The sequence below is a fragment of the Mesocricetus auratus genome, unplaced genomic scaffold (assembly GCF_017639785.1).
Source record: "Mesocricetus auratus isolate SY011 unplaced genomic scaffold, BCM_Maur_2.0 Super-Scaffold_100004, whole genome shotgun sequence".
Taxonomy (NCBI): Eukaryota; Metazoa; Chordata; class Mammalia; order Rodentia; family Cricetidae; genus Mesocricetus; species Mesocricetus auratus.
In genome coordinates, this window is record NW_024429189.1 from 8,400 (window position 1) to 24,783 (window position 16,384).

The 16,384-nt window shown below is 55.5% G+C and overlaps 1 protein-coding gene across 1 annotated transcript in view; it reads right to left on the reverse strand.

Annotated features, from left to right (window-relative positions):
* Positions 1-989: 989 nt before the first annotated feature.
* Positions 990-16,384, reverse strand: part of LOC121140145 (laminin subunit gamma-3-like) — a gene marked incomplete at its 3' end in the record, with an annotated part of 28,735 nt that continues 13,340 nt past the window's right edge. The window contains 4 exon segments of the mRNA XM_040744849.1: positions 990-1,509; positions 1,936-2,033; positions 2,120-2,235; positions 6,237-6,301. Coding sequence (XP_040600783.1) covers positions 990-1,509; positions 1,936-2,033; positions 2,120-2,235; positions 6,237-6,301 — 799 coding nt within the window.

Consider the following 16,384-nt stretch of genomic DNA (forward strand, 5'->3'; position numbering starts at 1 on the left):
AGTCATGAGTGGTACAGCACATGCCAGGTTTACACCCTGTCCCGAGCGTCAGTTAGCAGAACACTTAACCTCTCTGAGTTTCCAGTTTTTCATGGGGACAGAGTTCATCGTCTGTCATCCAAACTCAGGCTCCAGGTGTGTTTTGGCATCCAGGACTTCTCGGGGTATGATTATGAGAATGTCTGTAGCTAAGCGATGGAGTGCTTACCTAACGGGCTTCATTATGGGGCCATCGGCTGTACTCAAAAGAGATTTCAGTAGCAAAATGTATGAGTATTGGCTCTTATTGGGATACCCAAAGTTATAAAAAGCCTCGGGTCAGGGTTAGTGCCAAAATGAGTTATGAAAATACCAAATCCAAGTTATCAAGGCTTTGGAAGATTTGCAGTGTCCAGGACATAGCAAGGAACCCAAGGAGGACAATGGGTTCTTCTGAACTTGGAGTGGGCAGAGATTATTCTAGCTTCAGGGTAGAATTGGGGTCCTGGGTTCCCACCCCTGGGGACCTAATGCTCCACAGGCTGGGTGCAGCCATCATGAGTAAGAGAGAGGGGCCATGCCAAATACCCGGGGTGGCTATCGGGTGCAGGAGGAAACTGACTGTCCTGCCCGGGGTGCTGCAGCATACACATTGGGTGGCAGCTGTCCTAACTCCCATCCCAGGCTGCTCAAGACCTTGGAGGTCCACGGTGCCTTTGAAGCTGACCAGATTAGGAGTCCCTGCCTAGACCTGGTCATTATGGAGGTGTCACCCCCAACTACCCTAACAGTTCTTCCTGGGAATTGTTGCTGCGCCCAGTTCCATAGCTCTGGGAAAGCTGAGGGGAGCTTTCTGCTCCCGGAAGCCCTTAGGGGTGTCCCTTGGGCTGGTCTCCTGCGGCTCAGAGGCGGCAGGTCCTGGGTTCTGCAGCCTGTCCCAGGTGCACAGCCCTCCTTCTCTGCCAGGGCCTCCATGGGATGGAGACAAGGTGGCAGGAGACACACGCTTACCTAGGCGCAGGGTAAGGTTAACTGAGGTGGGGTACTGCACCCCGAAGGCCATGGACGGGCTCTGCCACCAAGTGCTGTCTTCGGGGTTGTGGAAGTCTGTAAGGTAGGAGGCGTCGTGGCGGAGCTGGGGGTCTGCATCGTCGCAGCGCTGGCACTGTGGCCCGGCGCCTGGAGCCCCAACGTGCGGGCAGAAGTCCTCTGGGGGCCGTCCACATGTGTGCGAGGCCTCGGCGCGTCGGCCGAAAGCCGCGTTCTCGAACTCAGGCAGACAGCGCTGTGCGCGACCCGCGCCGTCGTAGCAAGAGCCCATGCCCGCACCGGCTGCGCAATGCGCCTCTAGCATCGTCAGGACCACCAGGGACACCAGCGCCACCAATGCTGCCATTGCCAGGCAGGAGAGGACCCTGGACACAGCCTTGCCTGCGCCCCGCTCCGTGCTGCTGCGTCCCGATCCTCTCTGCGCCTGCCTGCCGCGTTCAGCGCTAGGCTTCTGGGCTCCACTGGCCCCGCAGCCCTCCCCTGCAGGCGGACCCGACGGCATCTGAGGGCGGGACCCAAGCAGACAACACCCCACCGCCCAAGTTCAGTCCCTTCGTGCTCACTCCCACCTGCTGGACGTGCCCGGGAGTGCCTGCTTGTTCTGGCTAGGCTTTGGACAGGGACTCTGAGCCTGACCCGTAGGCCTCTCCGCTTCATTCATTCGGCTAGTGGGACGTTTCTAGGGAAGACAAGCGCATGTGAGCCCTCCTGAGTCAAAAGGCAAGGCAAGGCCAGGTCTTCACCTGGCAGAATGACCTCGGGGAGTTTCCCTCCATACTTGCCGGCATTTCTCCTTCAAAAGTGCTGCCACTCCGGGCTTCTTTTCCCCAAGCTGCTATTTTCACCTGGGATTTACCAAGGAACTTCCTCTTAACAGAGGCCTCCTTTTCTCTCCACCAAGCTTACGTCCTTCCCGAAGCAGCTGCGGGCCCTTGTAGACAGTGAAATAAAATGAACCCATGGCAGGGACAGCCCTGAGCTGGACGCTGTCAGGCCCACAAGGCCTAGGGTGGAGAGGTCCAGCAGGGGTCCAGCCCTGCGTGGGAGTTAGGGTCAGGGTTAGGGACGTGGGTCTCTTGGGGTCGGGCACCAGTGGTCCAGAGTCCGGCCAACTGCAAACCTGTGGCGACCACCGTGTGCTGCTCCCTCTGGGACTTCCTCCCTCACACCCATAGACGGGGTCACAGGGGTTCCTTGCATGGACAGCTGGTGGGACGGAAAAGGCCAAGCTGGTTCATGATCGGTGCACAATTGCAGGATGAAAATGGACCGGGCTGCCCCTCTGAGTGACACTTGGCTGGTCCCGCAGGAGGGGCGGAGCTGGAGACAATGATGAGGACGGGTCAGACTGAGGAGGCCAGAGCAGACTCCCCCCCACACACACCCCTAAAGACTCCCAATCAAGGACTCAGCTTGGGTGAGGCTCTCGGTTACTCTCTCAGTTCAACCTACGAGGCTTTTATTGATTTGCTTGAGGGACTGAGTAGGCGAGGATCCACGCTGCGTGACACAGAAGCCATTAACCACGTGGTATTCGGGTCCTTTCTGTACCACCCATGCGGCAGAACCCACCGCCTCTCACTAAGACTGTCCCTGAGTCTTCTCCACCCAGCTGCCCCTGTAGCCAGGCTCCCCAGGGCTGCCTTCTGCCCTTCTGACTGAATGTTCTGGAATACATGAGGTCCCAGAGAAGGGAGGGTTTGCCTTACCTATTTCACCTCTGCAGCCTGTGTGCTAGCCATAGCCCCAGTGGCATCCTGTCCGTCCCCCCCTCTCCGGGGAGTGGGGAGGGGCTTCAATCAGAGCCAGCAGAGGTGGCTGGCTGCACTGTCGTGGTGGCAGGTGCTTCCCTGGGAGCAATGTTCTGTGTGGCATCCCCTCAGGCCCTCCCAGCCTTCCCTTGAGCACACAGATAAGTCCCATCAGAAATAGCTACATTGGAGCTGTGTGTGCAGCCCAGAGCCCAGATCCTCGACCCCGAGCACCGCAGTGAAGCGAGCACTGGTCTACACTAAAATACAGCTCCATCACCCTGCAAGGCTGGCTGGACGGGCTTGGGCAAGCGCCATCCTCTGTCCATCCTCACTGTGCAGGCCTTGGGGACGCTGGGGTGAGGCACGTTTGGCTCTTGCCCCTTGAAAGTACCCAGCTTGCTCATGGCGTGGCGTGGGGCTGATACCATGGCACCCTGCTTCAGCCTCTTCCCTTCACCAGGACCTGCTCTCCACCCCAACAGGCTGGCCTGCCTGCTCGTCCCCCGGCCTTGGTGGGATGAGCAAGGAAAGGTCATCACCGAGGACACCTGCACCCGAGAGGCATGCTTGTGGAATGCACAGGACTCCAGCCTGGATTGGGGGCCTGGGACAGAGGTGATGGCCTCTTTCAGGGCCAGCTAGATGATCACCATCTGGGCCAGCATCCCTGCCTTGGCTGGTGACCTCAGCGGCCGGCCTTAAAGGCACCCAGGTGCTCTGCTTCCCTTTCTCTCCTCCAGTCCCCAAGGTGTACAGCATGCACCACCAGGTGGCGCCATTGGCTATAGCACGGGAACAGGCCCCTCTTGCCCCCTAGAGGCCAAGAACATGGTGACCCTCGCTTGCACCACTGTGTAGTGTTGACCAGCAATCAGCTAAGGACAGACCTGAGAAGGGAATGAAGTCCAGGGGAGGTTGCCTGCCCCATTCTCCTCCAGCCCTGCCCTTGCCACCTAGGCTGCACACGGCAGGTGTCCGGGCGTGCCAGCCTGTAAATGACAGGAGTGACTCCTGCTCCAGGGGCCTGCAGGAGTGACTGCCGGGACACCCAGCAGGAGGGGGGCAGAGCCAGGCCTCCGGCTGCCTGCGGGCCTTCAGTCTTTCACCCACTATCAGGACAGACACTAGCTCCCACGCTCACCCAAAACTTGGGGAGTCTGTGTGCAGGCTGCACAGTCCAGCCTAGGTGCGGACACCGCCAGGTGAGGGAAAGTGCCCGGTCGGCTTTCATCCTGCCTTCCTGTGAGGGCTTGAGGCTGAGAGACACCCGACTCCCCGAGTCTTGGGATCCAGTGAACCTGTAAAGTCACTGAGGTTTGGGGCCGGGAACTGGGGCCTTTACCGGGGAAATGACACGTCAGGACAGAGATCGATGGGGAGGGGCCCAGAATCCAGTGTGCCTCCAACACACAGGGGATCTGTGCACCCCGAAGTCTCAGGGCTCTCAGGATGTGGGTGACACTGGCGATAAACTTATCTACAGCAGCTGGAAAGGGCTAAGTGAGGCAGCTGAGGACGGCCTGTGTGCAATGATGGCCACCTGTCCATCAAGGAACTGTGCATTCAGGGCTCACTCCGTTCACCCCTGCGCCAACTCACACATTCACCCTTGCGGGGGTGGTCTACCCTGCTCCAACTCACACATTCACCCCTCCGGAGAGTGGTCTACCCTGCACCAACTCACACTTCACCCTTGCGGGGGGGTCTACCTTGCTCCAACTCACACATTCACCCTTGCGGGGGGGAGGAGGGTGGTCAACCCTGCTCCAACTCACACATTCACCCTTGCGGGGCAGGGGAGTAGCCTACCCTGCTCCAACTCACACATTCGCCCCTCCGGAGAGTGGTCTACCCTGCTCCAACTCACACTTCACCCTTGCGGGGCAGGGGAGTAGCCTACCCTGCTCCAACTCACACATTCGCCCCTCCGGAGAGTGGTCTACCCTGTGCCAACTCACGCGTTCACCCTTGCGGGGGGGGGGTGGTCTACCCTGTGCCAGTCTGTAAAGATGGGGTTGGAAGAGCTGCGGAGTGACTCAATAGAAGAGTGCATGCCTAGCATACACAAGGCCAAGGCTCCGAGGACGTCCAGTATCTGTCCCCTGATGCCAGGAACCCCAGCAATGTAACCCCAAACCCGGCGGCATGGCCCATCTCCCTCTAGCCTGGATCTTTGAGGCCCCATCTCAGAGCGGAGCCCTGTGTGGTGGTCCCTGTGCTCTGCTTTGAAGAGTGAAAGCCCCATCCCCTACCCAAGGCCATCCGCCCCTGCAAGGCCCTTGCAGACACCAGTTTCTGGAATCTCTGTCACGTGGCTTGCTAGCTTTGAAGCCTGTCTTCCAGGAGAGTTTTGTCTGGGATCTCTCTGGGAACAGCAACCTGGGAGGGGCTGTGTGGGCAGGGCTTGCATGTCTTTTTTTGTTTTGTTTGTTTGTTTTTTTTTCGAGACAGGGTTTCTCTGTATTGTTTTGGAGGCTGTCCTAGAACTCGCTCTGTAGACCAGGCTGGTCTCCAACTCCCAGAGATCCACCTGCCTCTGCCTCCCGAGTGCTGGGATTAAAGGCATGTGCCACCGTCGCCCGGCTGGGCTGGCGTGTCTTAAAGAGCAGGGCATGGGCAGGGGTGGGGTGTAGAGAGCAAGGGAGGTGAGGCCGTACTGGTGAGGGGACAGACTATAACAAGTAGGGCTCTGGTCTAGGCAAGGGCAGCAATAGGGAGCCTTGTAGGGTTCTGGGGTGACAGCATGCCAGGACCAGCTTCCTTGAGGAAGCTGGATGGGGTGGTCCCAGGAGTTCACACAGAGGTGCTGGCAGGTGGGCTCATCCCCACCTGTGTGGGGGGTTAGGCGCCTGTATGGGGGTGCAGGTCCTCTGTTCAGCCTCCCCTCCCCAAGCCCACCTACCAAGGGTTAAAACCTCCCAGGCAAGGAGGAGGGAGCAAAGCCTCCGTTGTTCTGATTTGCTTAATGAACGTTAATTAAGGAGACAGAAGATAGCTGACTCCTCCAGGCCCGAGATGAAAGACCTGTTAATTAAATCTAGGGAGATGCTGGGGCTGCTGATCCCTCCTGACAGCTCAGTGCAGCACACTGTTGGGGCTCAGAGTCAAGAACCCCCCACAGCCCAGCCTAGGGTCCTGGATGCCCAGGGAGGAACCCAGGACTGGGCCCCGACACGCTGAGGTCTCCTGGGTAGGGCCACACCCCAGTTCCCCTACATGAGCGATGAACGCGCCGCTCGGCTCCTGCACCTCAGTTTTCCCTTCTGTTTAGTGGGGCGCCACTTGCTCTGCATGCAGCCCCAAGAGCAGGGGAAAGAACTGGGGTCTGCTGCGGGTGTGGATGTGGGGGACCCCTGCAAGCCACAGCAAGGAGCAAGCCGCTCGGCCTTTCTGCTTTGCCCTGAATGCGTCTCTCACTGACTCACTCACTCCTCCAGGGCTACTGTTCCGTACCCACCCAAACACAATGGCCTCCGTGATGCCGGGGACATGGACTGTCAGCGACTTCACGAACCTCCCTGGAAAATCAGGGGGACAGGAGAGGACAGTGATCCAGGAAGCAAAGAGACAAGTTCAATGCTTTTATGTCTGTTGAGGAGCTTGGAGGAGCACCCGGGGGAGGCACAGGACAGGGCAATCTGGAAGGCTCCCTGGAGGAGGTGGCAGCCCGGCTGAGTCCTGTCACACGGGAAAAGGGGACATGGAGAGGCAGGGGTCAGACAGATTGGAGTGGGCAGGGCCCTTCAGCTGTCACCTCTGGGAGCATCTCATCTCAGGGAGGTAACGCCATCAGACAGGCTGAGGGACAGGGGTGTCCTGGGGGCATGTCATCACTCTGCCCAGTGAGCTTCTCACTGCTCCCAGCCACACTAGGCCCCCCGACGTGGGATGAGTCAGCTGTGGGTCCAGAGAGACGACGGAAGGTGCTCCTGGGGGTGCAGAGGCCTGGGCTGGGCGCAGGGGACCAAGGCACGAGGGATGATGGACGTGCCCCTGCGTTTGGGGGACCTGGAGAATAGCAATAATTTAACGAGGGGTGATGTGTCAGTCCCATCAGTGACAGTAAAGAAGAGGTGTCTAGCCTGTCTGGAGAGGTCAAGGAGGGCTTCCTGGAGGAGGCAAGGTGTCCGTTGGGTTGGAAAGGTGGCAGGGTGGGGAAGGCATCCAGGCAGAGGGAACAGCACGTGAGAGGCTCAGCGGTAAGAGAGGAACCCGGGCTGGGACAGAAACAAAACAGGAGTGGGATGGGGACCCAGTGGAGAGTGGTGGCCCAGGCAGGGGCAGGTGGGGGCCCAGGGTGACCCAAGCTTGTGGGGGGGGGCTTCCGTGTCAGGAAGGGAAGCTGGGCGTGGGTCCCCACTGCTGACTGTGCGCCTGACACGGAAGCTTGGGTTTGGACCAAGGAACACGGCCTAGAGAAGTCAGCACCTGTTTTAAAGTGTGCACGCTCGACACCATTTGAGGGAAGTGTCCAGAAGCCACTGGGTGCATCCTTGGGCGGGACTGTCTCCCTCTCTGGGCCCCAGAAGCCCTAGCTATAGGAGAAAGGGGGCAGCCTCTGGGGCTGTGTTAGGAGCAGCTTCTCCTTCCCATGCCTCCTCTGGGACCCCGGCTACCCTCTTCCCCTGAGGCGCCCTGCCTGGGACCTGGCTCATTCCCGCTTCCTCTGGTATCCAGTGGCCCTCCTGGGGGCTGGCACTCTTCTAGAACATGCTACGGGTTTGATGCGTCCTAGGAAGGGTATACACGAGGTGCTCAGTTAATCTCATGGGGAGGAGAAACGTGAATGAGGGAGCTGTAACGAGAGGGAGGACGGAGAGCAGGAGGCAGGCTGGGAGAAAGACACCACCGCCGTCAAGGTGGCTCCCGCCGCCCACTGTGGGGTTTTCCCCAGAGCCTTTGGCCCCTCAGAGGGGAGGTGAAGGCCAAGGGCAGGGAAGGAGCAGGCGGGCCCTTGACGGAAGTGATATAGAGCCGTCTCTGCTTCACGTGGCTGTATTTTGAAAACGTGAACTTTACAAATGTCAGAGGAAGGCGAGTTCCCGTCTGGGACCGCGCTGGGAACCGCTTAGCATTTGCATGGCTTTGCTAATGGGGCTCTTCTGGGTGGTGGGAAATTTATGTCCCGCCTGCTGGGGCCCCTGCTGAAGGCTAAGGCCAGGGGACACGGAAAATAAAACAGTGTGGATGCCAGATCTGAGTTCCCCCAAGCTGGTGAGCAGAGAGAGGGTGGGCAGTGAGAGGCAGTGATATTAGAGGTTCCTTCTGCCCCTCATGGTCATGGATCCCTCCTCAGGATGGCCCTGTCAGGGACACATTAGGCCATTTTACAGGAGTGGAAACTGAGGTTCCTGGAGGCCAAGTGACTCACATAGTCAGAGAGCCAGGCAGGAAGTGAGGCTACCTCCAGCCCTCCCATGAGGAACGGTATTAAAGGGTCACTCACTAACCCTAGGACAGTGGTTCTCGACCTTCCTAATGCTATGACCCTTTAATACCGTTCCTCATGTTGTAGTGACCCCTGACCATAAAATTATTTTTATTGCTACTTCATAACTGCAATTTTACTGTTATGAATTGCAATGTAAACATCTGATATGTAGGATATCTGATATGCAACCCCTGTTCAAGGGTTGTCCGATCCCCAAAGGGTGGAGAACCATACTGGTCCAGCATCCTTGGGTCTGTGTTGGGGGCTCCTGCTGGGTTGGGGGCATGGTGAACACACAGAAGCCAAGGCCACCCCTGTCCTCATGGTGGGGTCTCAGCTGAAGTTGCTGCCTTCCTCGACTGCACCCTTCTTTGCAACCCGATTTTCTCGGGTGACTTATCTTAAAGGACAGTTAAGGACGGTGGGACTTTCCAGTGGGCCTGGGGCCAGGGACAGGGTTGGGAATACATGGCATGTGGGGATCCGTGTTTGTGTGAATGTCTGTATATGCAGGCATGATGTATTTGAAGGTGGTGTGCATGGTGTGTGCATACACATGTATTTGGAAGAAAATATATATGGGTGCAGTGTGTGGGTGTATGAACACATGGTACATATGTATACACATGTTTATGTGTGCTGTGGAAAGCTATGCATGTAGTTTGTAACGTAGGTGGTGTAGGCATGTGTGTACATGCGGTATGACATGTAGGTATGCAAGCTCGTGTTGTGTCAATATGTGTCTGGTATGTTACTATGTGTATGAGGCTCTGGGGTACATGACACATGTGTGCTATATATGTATCCATCCATGCACCAAAGCTATCCTAGGACTCCTGTTCTGTCCTATTACACACTGGGGCGCTATTCCCCGTAGGGACAGTCCTGGGAGTCAGCTATTAGAGATTTCTGTCACCACCAAAATGGGGTCATTGATGGACGGACACTGCTGGTTCCCATAGCCATCAGCGCTCTGCCCTATGAGAGCCTGCATCTCTGTGCCTTGCTGTCTGGGCTCTTCTCGTCTCTAAACCTAAGGGGCTGGCACTCCTTCTCGGGGGACCTGAGCGTGTGGTATGGGTGACTCGGCCTGGGTCCTGGGGCTGACTGCCTCTGAGAGGACAGTAGTTATTCCCCAGAGCAGAGCCTCCTGTCAGGCCGCCTAGCACACATGCAGGAGGACCTGACAGGTGACAAATGCCAAGCGCCCGAGGTGCTCTCTGCCCACACGGGAGTCGGGACACCCTCTCCTTAGCCTCGAATGGAGGCAGGCAGAGGGCTATCACATCCTGGTGGCAGGCAGAGGACAGGCAGGGCAGGCTGCCAACTGAGGCCCCTAAATAACCGACTGACCGGCCCTTCTGCAGCTCATCCCAGCCGGGGGACAGGCTCCGGCTTCATAACGTGTGATCGATGGGCCTAATATGGGATTGGAGACGCCGGGCTGGCAGCCCCGGCCTGGCCTGCCGGCTGCCATTCGCCCATATATTTATTTATTTATGGGTTCTCCTCGGTGGCAAAAATCCAAAAACAATAAAAGAAATTGAATTGCATATCAGATAGGACATCAGAGGGAGATACGGCCATAAATCGCACCGTATTTATTCCATAAATATCAGCGCCTCACAAGTAGCCAGCGCCCGTTACGAAGTTATAATCAGAATCTGGTCCCCCTTGACACTCACTGCCAGCCCCTCCCCATAGGACAAACAGGCTGGATCCCCAAAATACATAACAATTTGCTCAGACCACCTGCCCCCATTGATGTAGGCATCTGCTTGGCCTGGTTCCCCCACCCAAAGAGAAAGGACTTTGAGAAAGGCCGGGAAGTCACTCCTGTGATGGCTGCCTAGTTCCAAAGGCACAAAGCGTGGGGTTGGTAGGGAGCATCCCAGCGCCATTCACAGTGCTACAGACTGAGAGTTGATCCACCACGTTCTCCAAAGGCACAAAGCTTGGGGTTGGTAGGGGGCATCCCAGCGCCCCTGTCGCCATTCACAGTGCTACAGACTGAGAGTTGATCCACCACGTTCTCTCTTGGAACCACTCTTTGTGTGGGGGCTTGGGTTCCCTGCCATTGCTGTAACAGCATGCCGTAACAGAAACGACGGTTTATAACAAAGGAAGGTTTGCTTTGGTTCCCAGCTTTGCAGCTCTAGTCCATGACTGGGCAGCCTTGCTGCTTTGGGCCTGCGATGGGCAGCGCACCATGGCAAGAGCTGGGGGTTGGGGTGGGGCATAATCTGTGCTGGTGACTGGTAACTCACCCAGCAGCCAGAAGAATCCAGGGGAAGGGATTTCTCATTTGTTCCTCATTAGCATGTGTGAGTCACACCTGCATCGTCGATAACTGCTGTGCAGCTGTCCACTGTGGGAAGGTGCACTCATTCTCCAGCCATCCTGGGTGGACACTGGACCATTTCTGGTCTGAGGCTATCATGAAGAAAGCGGCTATGGACACGCTTATATGAGACCTTTTGTGAATGCCATTGGTCATCGATGCCATGTTCTTCAAAGTGGCTGTGACATTTCATCCCCCTACAGCAACTCCTGAGAATTCTAGGTGTCCCACTGGGCTCCACCATTCAGCAGTGATCGGCTGTGCACAGGGATAGCCATGGCTGTGACTTGAGATTTCACCACCGATCCTGACACAGCCGTCTGTTCAGGCTGCTTACCCTGGCCCATGACAGTTCTCCTACACTCTGCCCTGTCCCATCAGCCAGAGGGACTTGCTATCCCCTCACCCCTGTTGGCTGAGGACCGGGTTCTGGCTCCCCCACAATCCCTCCCTTATCACCTGCTTGCTGCCCCCTTCCCGCTCTGGCTCTGCCTGCCCTTCCTCCTACCCTTCCTTCCTCCAGCCTCTCTGGTCTCTCTGATGTTAGCTTGCTGGTAGTTGCAGTGACACCCGGGGCCGCAAGGCAGGGGAGGCTATTGAGGTGAGGCTTCACCCCACTGTGTTTTCCTGCCGCAATAGGCTGCCTCCCCACAGACTCAGGGTGACAGGCTCTGCCAGTTGCCAGGGGCTCAACCAACAATGGAGATATAAGCCCGGCAGGCAACTGATAGGAGCTGCCTTAGCTCCGAACGAAGGCAAAACTTGCAGACCGTGAAACCAACCATTCCGCTCACACACACAGCTGTGTAAGCATGTCAGCTGTGTCACATGACAGCCATCTTGCCAAGATTTTGTCACCTCTCATGTGATCTTAGTTCTCTCTCTCTTTTTAATGCCTCGAGAGGTTGACCCCAGAACCTCACACACGCTAGGCAAACATTCTACCACTGAGCTACATCCAGCCCTCTTTTTTTTTGTTTGTTTGTTTGAGACAGGGCCTCAATCTGAGGCTCAGGTTGGCCTGGAACTTCCCATGTAGCCCAGGCTTTATTGTTTGTGTGTTTATTTTATGTACATTGCTCTGTGTGTGTGTGTGTGTGTGTGTGTGTGTGTGTGTGTGTGTGTGTGTGTGAGTGTGTGTGTGTGGTCCCCTGGAACTGAAGTTACAGACAATTGTGAGCCACCATGTGGGTTCTGGGAATTGAACCCAGGTCCTCTGGAAGTGCAGCCAGTGCTCTTTTTTTTTTTTAAATTTTTATTTGTTGTATATACATCCTTCTGCCTGCAGGCCAGCAGAGGGCACCAGATCTCATGCAAGGTGGTTGTGAGCCACCATGTGGTTGCTGGGAATTGAACTCAGGACCTCAGCAAGAGCAGTCAGTGCTCTTAAACGATGAGCTATTTCTCCAGCCCCAGAAGCGGACAGCACTCTTAAAGGCTGAACCATCTCTTCAGCTTCTCAGACTGCCTTTAAATTCATGGAGATCATGCTGCCCTCTGCCTCCTGAGTGCTGGGATTATAGGTGGACATCTTTAGGCATGAACCTCTCTGAGCTTCTCCTCCCTTCCAGCCCTAGGCTTGTAAGTCTGGAAGTCTTCCTACAGTATAACAACAGATGACATCGGAATGTGCCACCAGGGCTGGGGAGATATGCTAGTTCACGAAAGCATAAGAACATGAGTGTGATTCCTAGAACTCACATAAAACAAAAGGCCAGGATCCAGCCCTGGGGAGACAGAGGCAGGAGGATGCCTGGGGTTCCCTGGCCAGCTAGCCCAGCTGAATCAGGAGCTCCAAGCCAAGGAGACCCCTTGTGTTTAAAATTGTTTCATTACATTTATCCATTTATGGGTGTGCCACAGTCTGCATCTGGAGGTCAGAGGACAACTTATAGAAATTGTCTTTGCTGGGCAGCACAGATGGGGCTTCAGGGTTGGTGGCAAGTGTCTCTATCTGCTGAACCTCTTATGGACTGAGAAACTGTGTCTCAAGAAACCAGGGCCAGGGGCAAGGAAGATGGCTCAGAGATTAAGAGCACTGGCTACTTTTCCAGGGGAACTGGGTTCAATTCCTAGCACCCACATGGCAGCTCATGACTGTCTGTAACTCCAGTTTAGGGGATCCAGTGTTCTTTTCTGGCCTCTGCAGGCACCAGGAACACAGATGATATACAGAGAGAGAGAGAGAGAGAGAGAGAGAGAGAGAGAGAGAGAGACTAATAAAAAGTAAATCTTTTAAAAAAGAAAGGAAACAAGGGAGATAGTGCCTGAAAAAGGACATCGGATGCTAATCTCTGGCCTCCACATGTGCACACACCACATACATGTGAGCCCATACATACCACATACATGTGTGCCTGTACCCCCTCCCCCCCACATACATGTGTGCCCGTACCCCCTCACACACACACACACACACACACACACACACACACACACACCCTGTAGACTCACGTGACATGAGCTAGCCACGGGAACGGGTTGGCTGATCAGGGTTCCCGCCCAAGCTGAGTGCCCGCTGCCTGAGGAGACAGTGAAGGGCAGGGGCTGGTTTTCTGCTCGGTGCTGGGGGCTCTGCTGCCACAGTGCTGGAACAATCCAGGGTGACCTGGTCTGCCATCCCACACTTCCAACCTGCCTCCCTTCCACCCACAGGAATCCTTCCTTCCCTCTGGCTCCTAGCTGGGGGAGGGTAAGAAGACCCAATTTATTTGGCAACAAATAAAGAGCTGCCCGATTAAGAGTGGGGGGGGACAGTTTAAAGGAGGAAAGATACGTCGGTTAATGCCATCTCCCGCGTCTTTATATTCTGAAGCGGATCGTTCTGGACGCGGGCAGAAGGCCTGATTTAATATCCTCATGGAAAATACTGCACCTGATCCAATTACCACGGGAATTTTGATACAGTCAGCAGTCAAGATGAAAGATTCGGAGACGCGCACGGCAGGAGTAAACACACAGACCGAATTACCCACGCTCCTCCGGGACGACTTAGGAGGCTCGGGTCGTGGTGAGGGCACCTCGGGCCAGGCCGGGGGGGGGACGGACTCTGAGGAGGCCAGTCGTGTAGCCCCTGCCGGGCACCCTTGAGGCCACGCTTTTCTGTCCCACGCGGCCGCCATGCGGGAAGTCCTGAGTCGCCGCACCAGGGTGATGTAGTCCAGTCTGGCGCTCTCACCCTTCCCCACTCCTAAATGGTACCCCATCTGTCCACTCATGTCAAGGCTGGTTCCCACCCTGCTGCCTGGCCCTGCTGTCCCCCAGGAAGCCTGTGCCCCTCAGCTACTCACAGCCTTCCGGTTGCTTCTCATGGTACTGAGACCATCCACCCAGAGTGCGCCTGCCGGGCTTTGACCCCCCTGGTCCCACCCACGTGCCCGTCCCCTACTGGCCTCCCTCTAGGGCAGTGGCTCTCAACCTGTGGGTTGTGACCTCTTCAGGGGTCTCCTAAGACCATCAGGAAACACAGATACTTACATTATGATTCATAACGGAAGCAAGATTACAGTTATGAAGTAACAGTGAATGTTATGGTCGGGGGTCACCACAACCTCAGGGACCGTATTGAAAGGCCTCAGTGTTGGAAGGTTGAGAGCCACTGCTCTAGGACCTCCTGCTTCTGCTTGCTGCGGCTGCGTCTCCAGAGGGTTCACCCATGTCCCTCTTGGCCACACACACACATCCAGGAGCCCGGGTTACAGGGTGACAGGCTCCCTTTACATGCCTGTCCCCACCCACCCCTGGCCGTGCCTCCCTGCCTTCAGACCAGGCCAGCCTCCTTACTGCTTGATTCTGCCCTTTGCCACAAAGCATCCTCCAGGGCTGTCCCATGAAGTCTGTGTCCCCTTCTGGGCTTGGACCACAGAGAGGTCAGCAGGGCCAGAAGTTGCTTGTCCCTGGCCAGGATGGCCCTTCAGAGAAGACCCCAGCCTCCCTGGGCCTCAGGTAACTAGTCCATAGCATGGAATGACCAGGTCAGTAGGCGGAGGTGAGGGAGGAAAACCACATAAGTGACTGGAGCATGACCCATACATAGGCTGCCCGGCAGACCAGCCGCCCAGTCAGATCAGCGCCTGGTGGTTCTGCAGGGCTGTGACGGCGTCAGCAGGGATAGAGTTAGAGAGTTGGCATCCTCCAGGCTCAACACGGTGGTGTCTGTAGCAAACACCAGAACAGCTTTAGGGCTCCTCCACCCCCACACTCTCACTTCCCATGCCCATTCCCCCGCCCAACCCCACTCCCTGACTTCCACACTGTATCAGTACCCTGGATGTTTCCTGAACAAGGTTTGGGCTCCAGGAATCTCCCCTCTCCCTATGGTGGTAGGGTAAACAAAACCTATAAAGGTCTTGTGTGGGAGACCAGAGTTCCCCACTTCCGGTTTGGGACACCCAACGTTGCCTATAACACCGAGGGCTTCCAACTCTTGGGTAAAACCACGAAGTATGGTGGAAACAGGAAGGATGCGTCTTTGGTTTTGCTTTAGATTTTTGGAAGCTTTTGCTTTTATTTTTGTTTGTTTTGTGTGTGAGGTTTTGAGATAGGCCTCACGTAGCTCAGGCTGGCTCACGCTTGCTATGTAGCTGAGGATGGCCTTGAACTGTTTTTTTTAATGATTTTATTATTTTAGGTGAGACGTGGCTCAGCAATAGAACATATGCCTAGCACAAACAAGGGTCTGGGTTTGATTCCTGGCATCACAATAAAAAAAAATTAAGTGAAGCCGGGCAGTGGTGGCGCACGCCTTTAGACCCAACACTCGAGAGGCAGAGGCAGGTGGATCTCTACGAGCTCGAGGCCAGCCTGGTCTACAGAGTGAGTTCCTTGCCAGTCAGAACTGTAACACATAGAAACCTGGTCTTGAAAAACACAAACAAACAAATAAAAAAATAAATGAAATGTATAGTTTGGGTATTTAAAATAACAGAAAAACTAAAATTCCTTAGGCCAGGGGTGTGTCTCAGCATGAAATCACTTCCCATGCTCTGGACCTGTTGTCCAGAAGATTGGGTGAAGTCATGACTCAAAGCTATTCCAGCTCATAGGCGAGGCTCAGGAAAGTATGCCACTTGCCCACAGCAGTCAGTAGGTAAAGCCAGGCGGCCCGTGTTCCCCAGACCTGTGCTCCAGAAGCCCGAGGTTTTCTGTAGCCATTTTATCTTCCTGAGTGTGTGTGGTGCTGGCTCCGGCCAGATGCTGTGCCTAGAACTGGCCAAAGCAGCACAGGACACCCCTATGGCCTTGGGAGCACACATTCTGTCCCCCACTCATGTCTCTTCCTGGGCTATAATGCTTTCCATTACTTGGGGTGACCGCAGCACTGCCACCAAAACCCTGAGAGAGCCACAGAATCCAATCTTTGTCATTAAATGTCCTCCATAGTCTCTGGAATGCTCAGATTCATAAAAAAGACTAACAGAATGCTTTTATTACTATATATATGGTTGTCTTGCCTGCATGTCCCTATGTCACATGTGTGCCTGGTACCCTCAGAAGCCAGAAGAGGGTGCTGAATTTACTGGAACTGGAGTTATAGATGGTTGTGAACCACCACATGGGTGTTGGGAATTGTACCCAGGTCTCCTGGAAGAGCAGTCAGTACTCTTAATTATTGAAGCATAGTTCCCCTCTGTTTCTGGTGTAGCTTTTGTGCACAGAACAAAAGTTCTTAGGCAGGGACTTTGGTTTTAACGTTAGTATTGGGTTGATGAGTGCCCCACACACAGATTCACTGGGCTTCATCTGACACACAACTGTTATCCAGTCAGCACACCCCAAGGCACCTTTTAAGAACTATTAAATTACTCTTTGGCCCCAGCTACAGGGCTA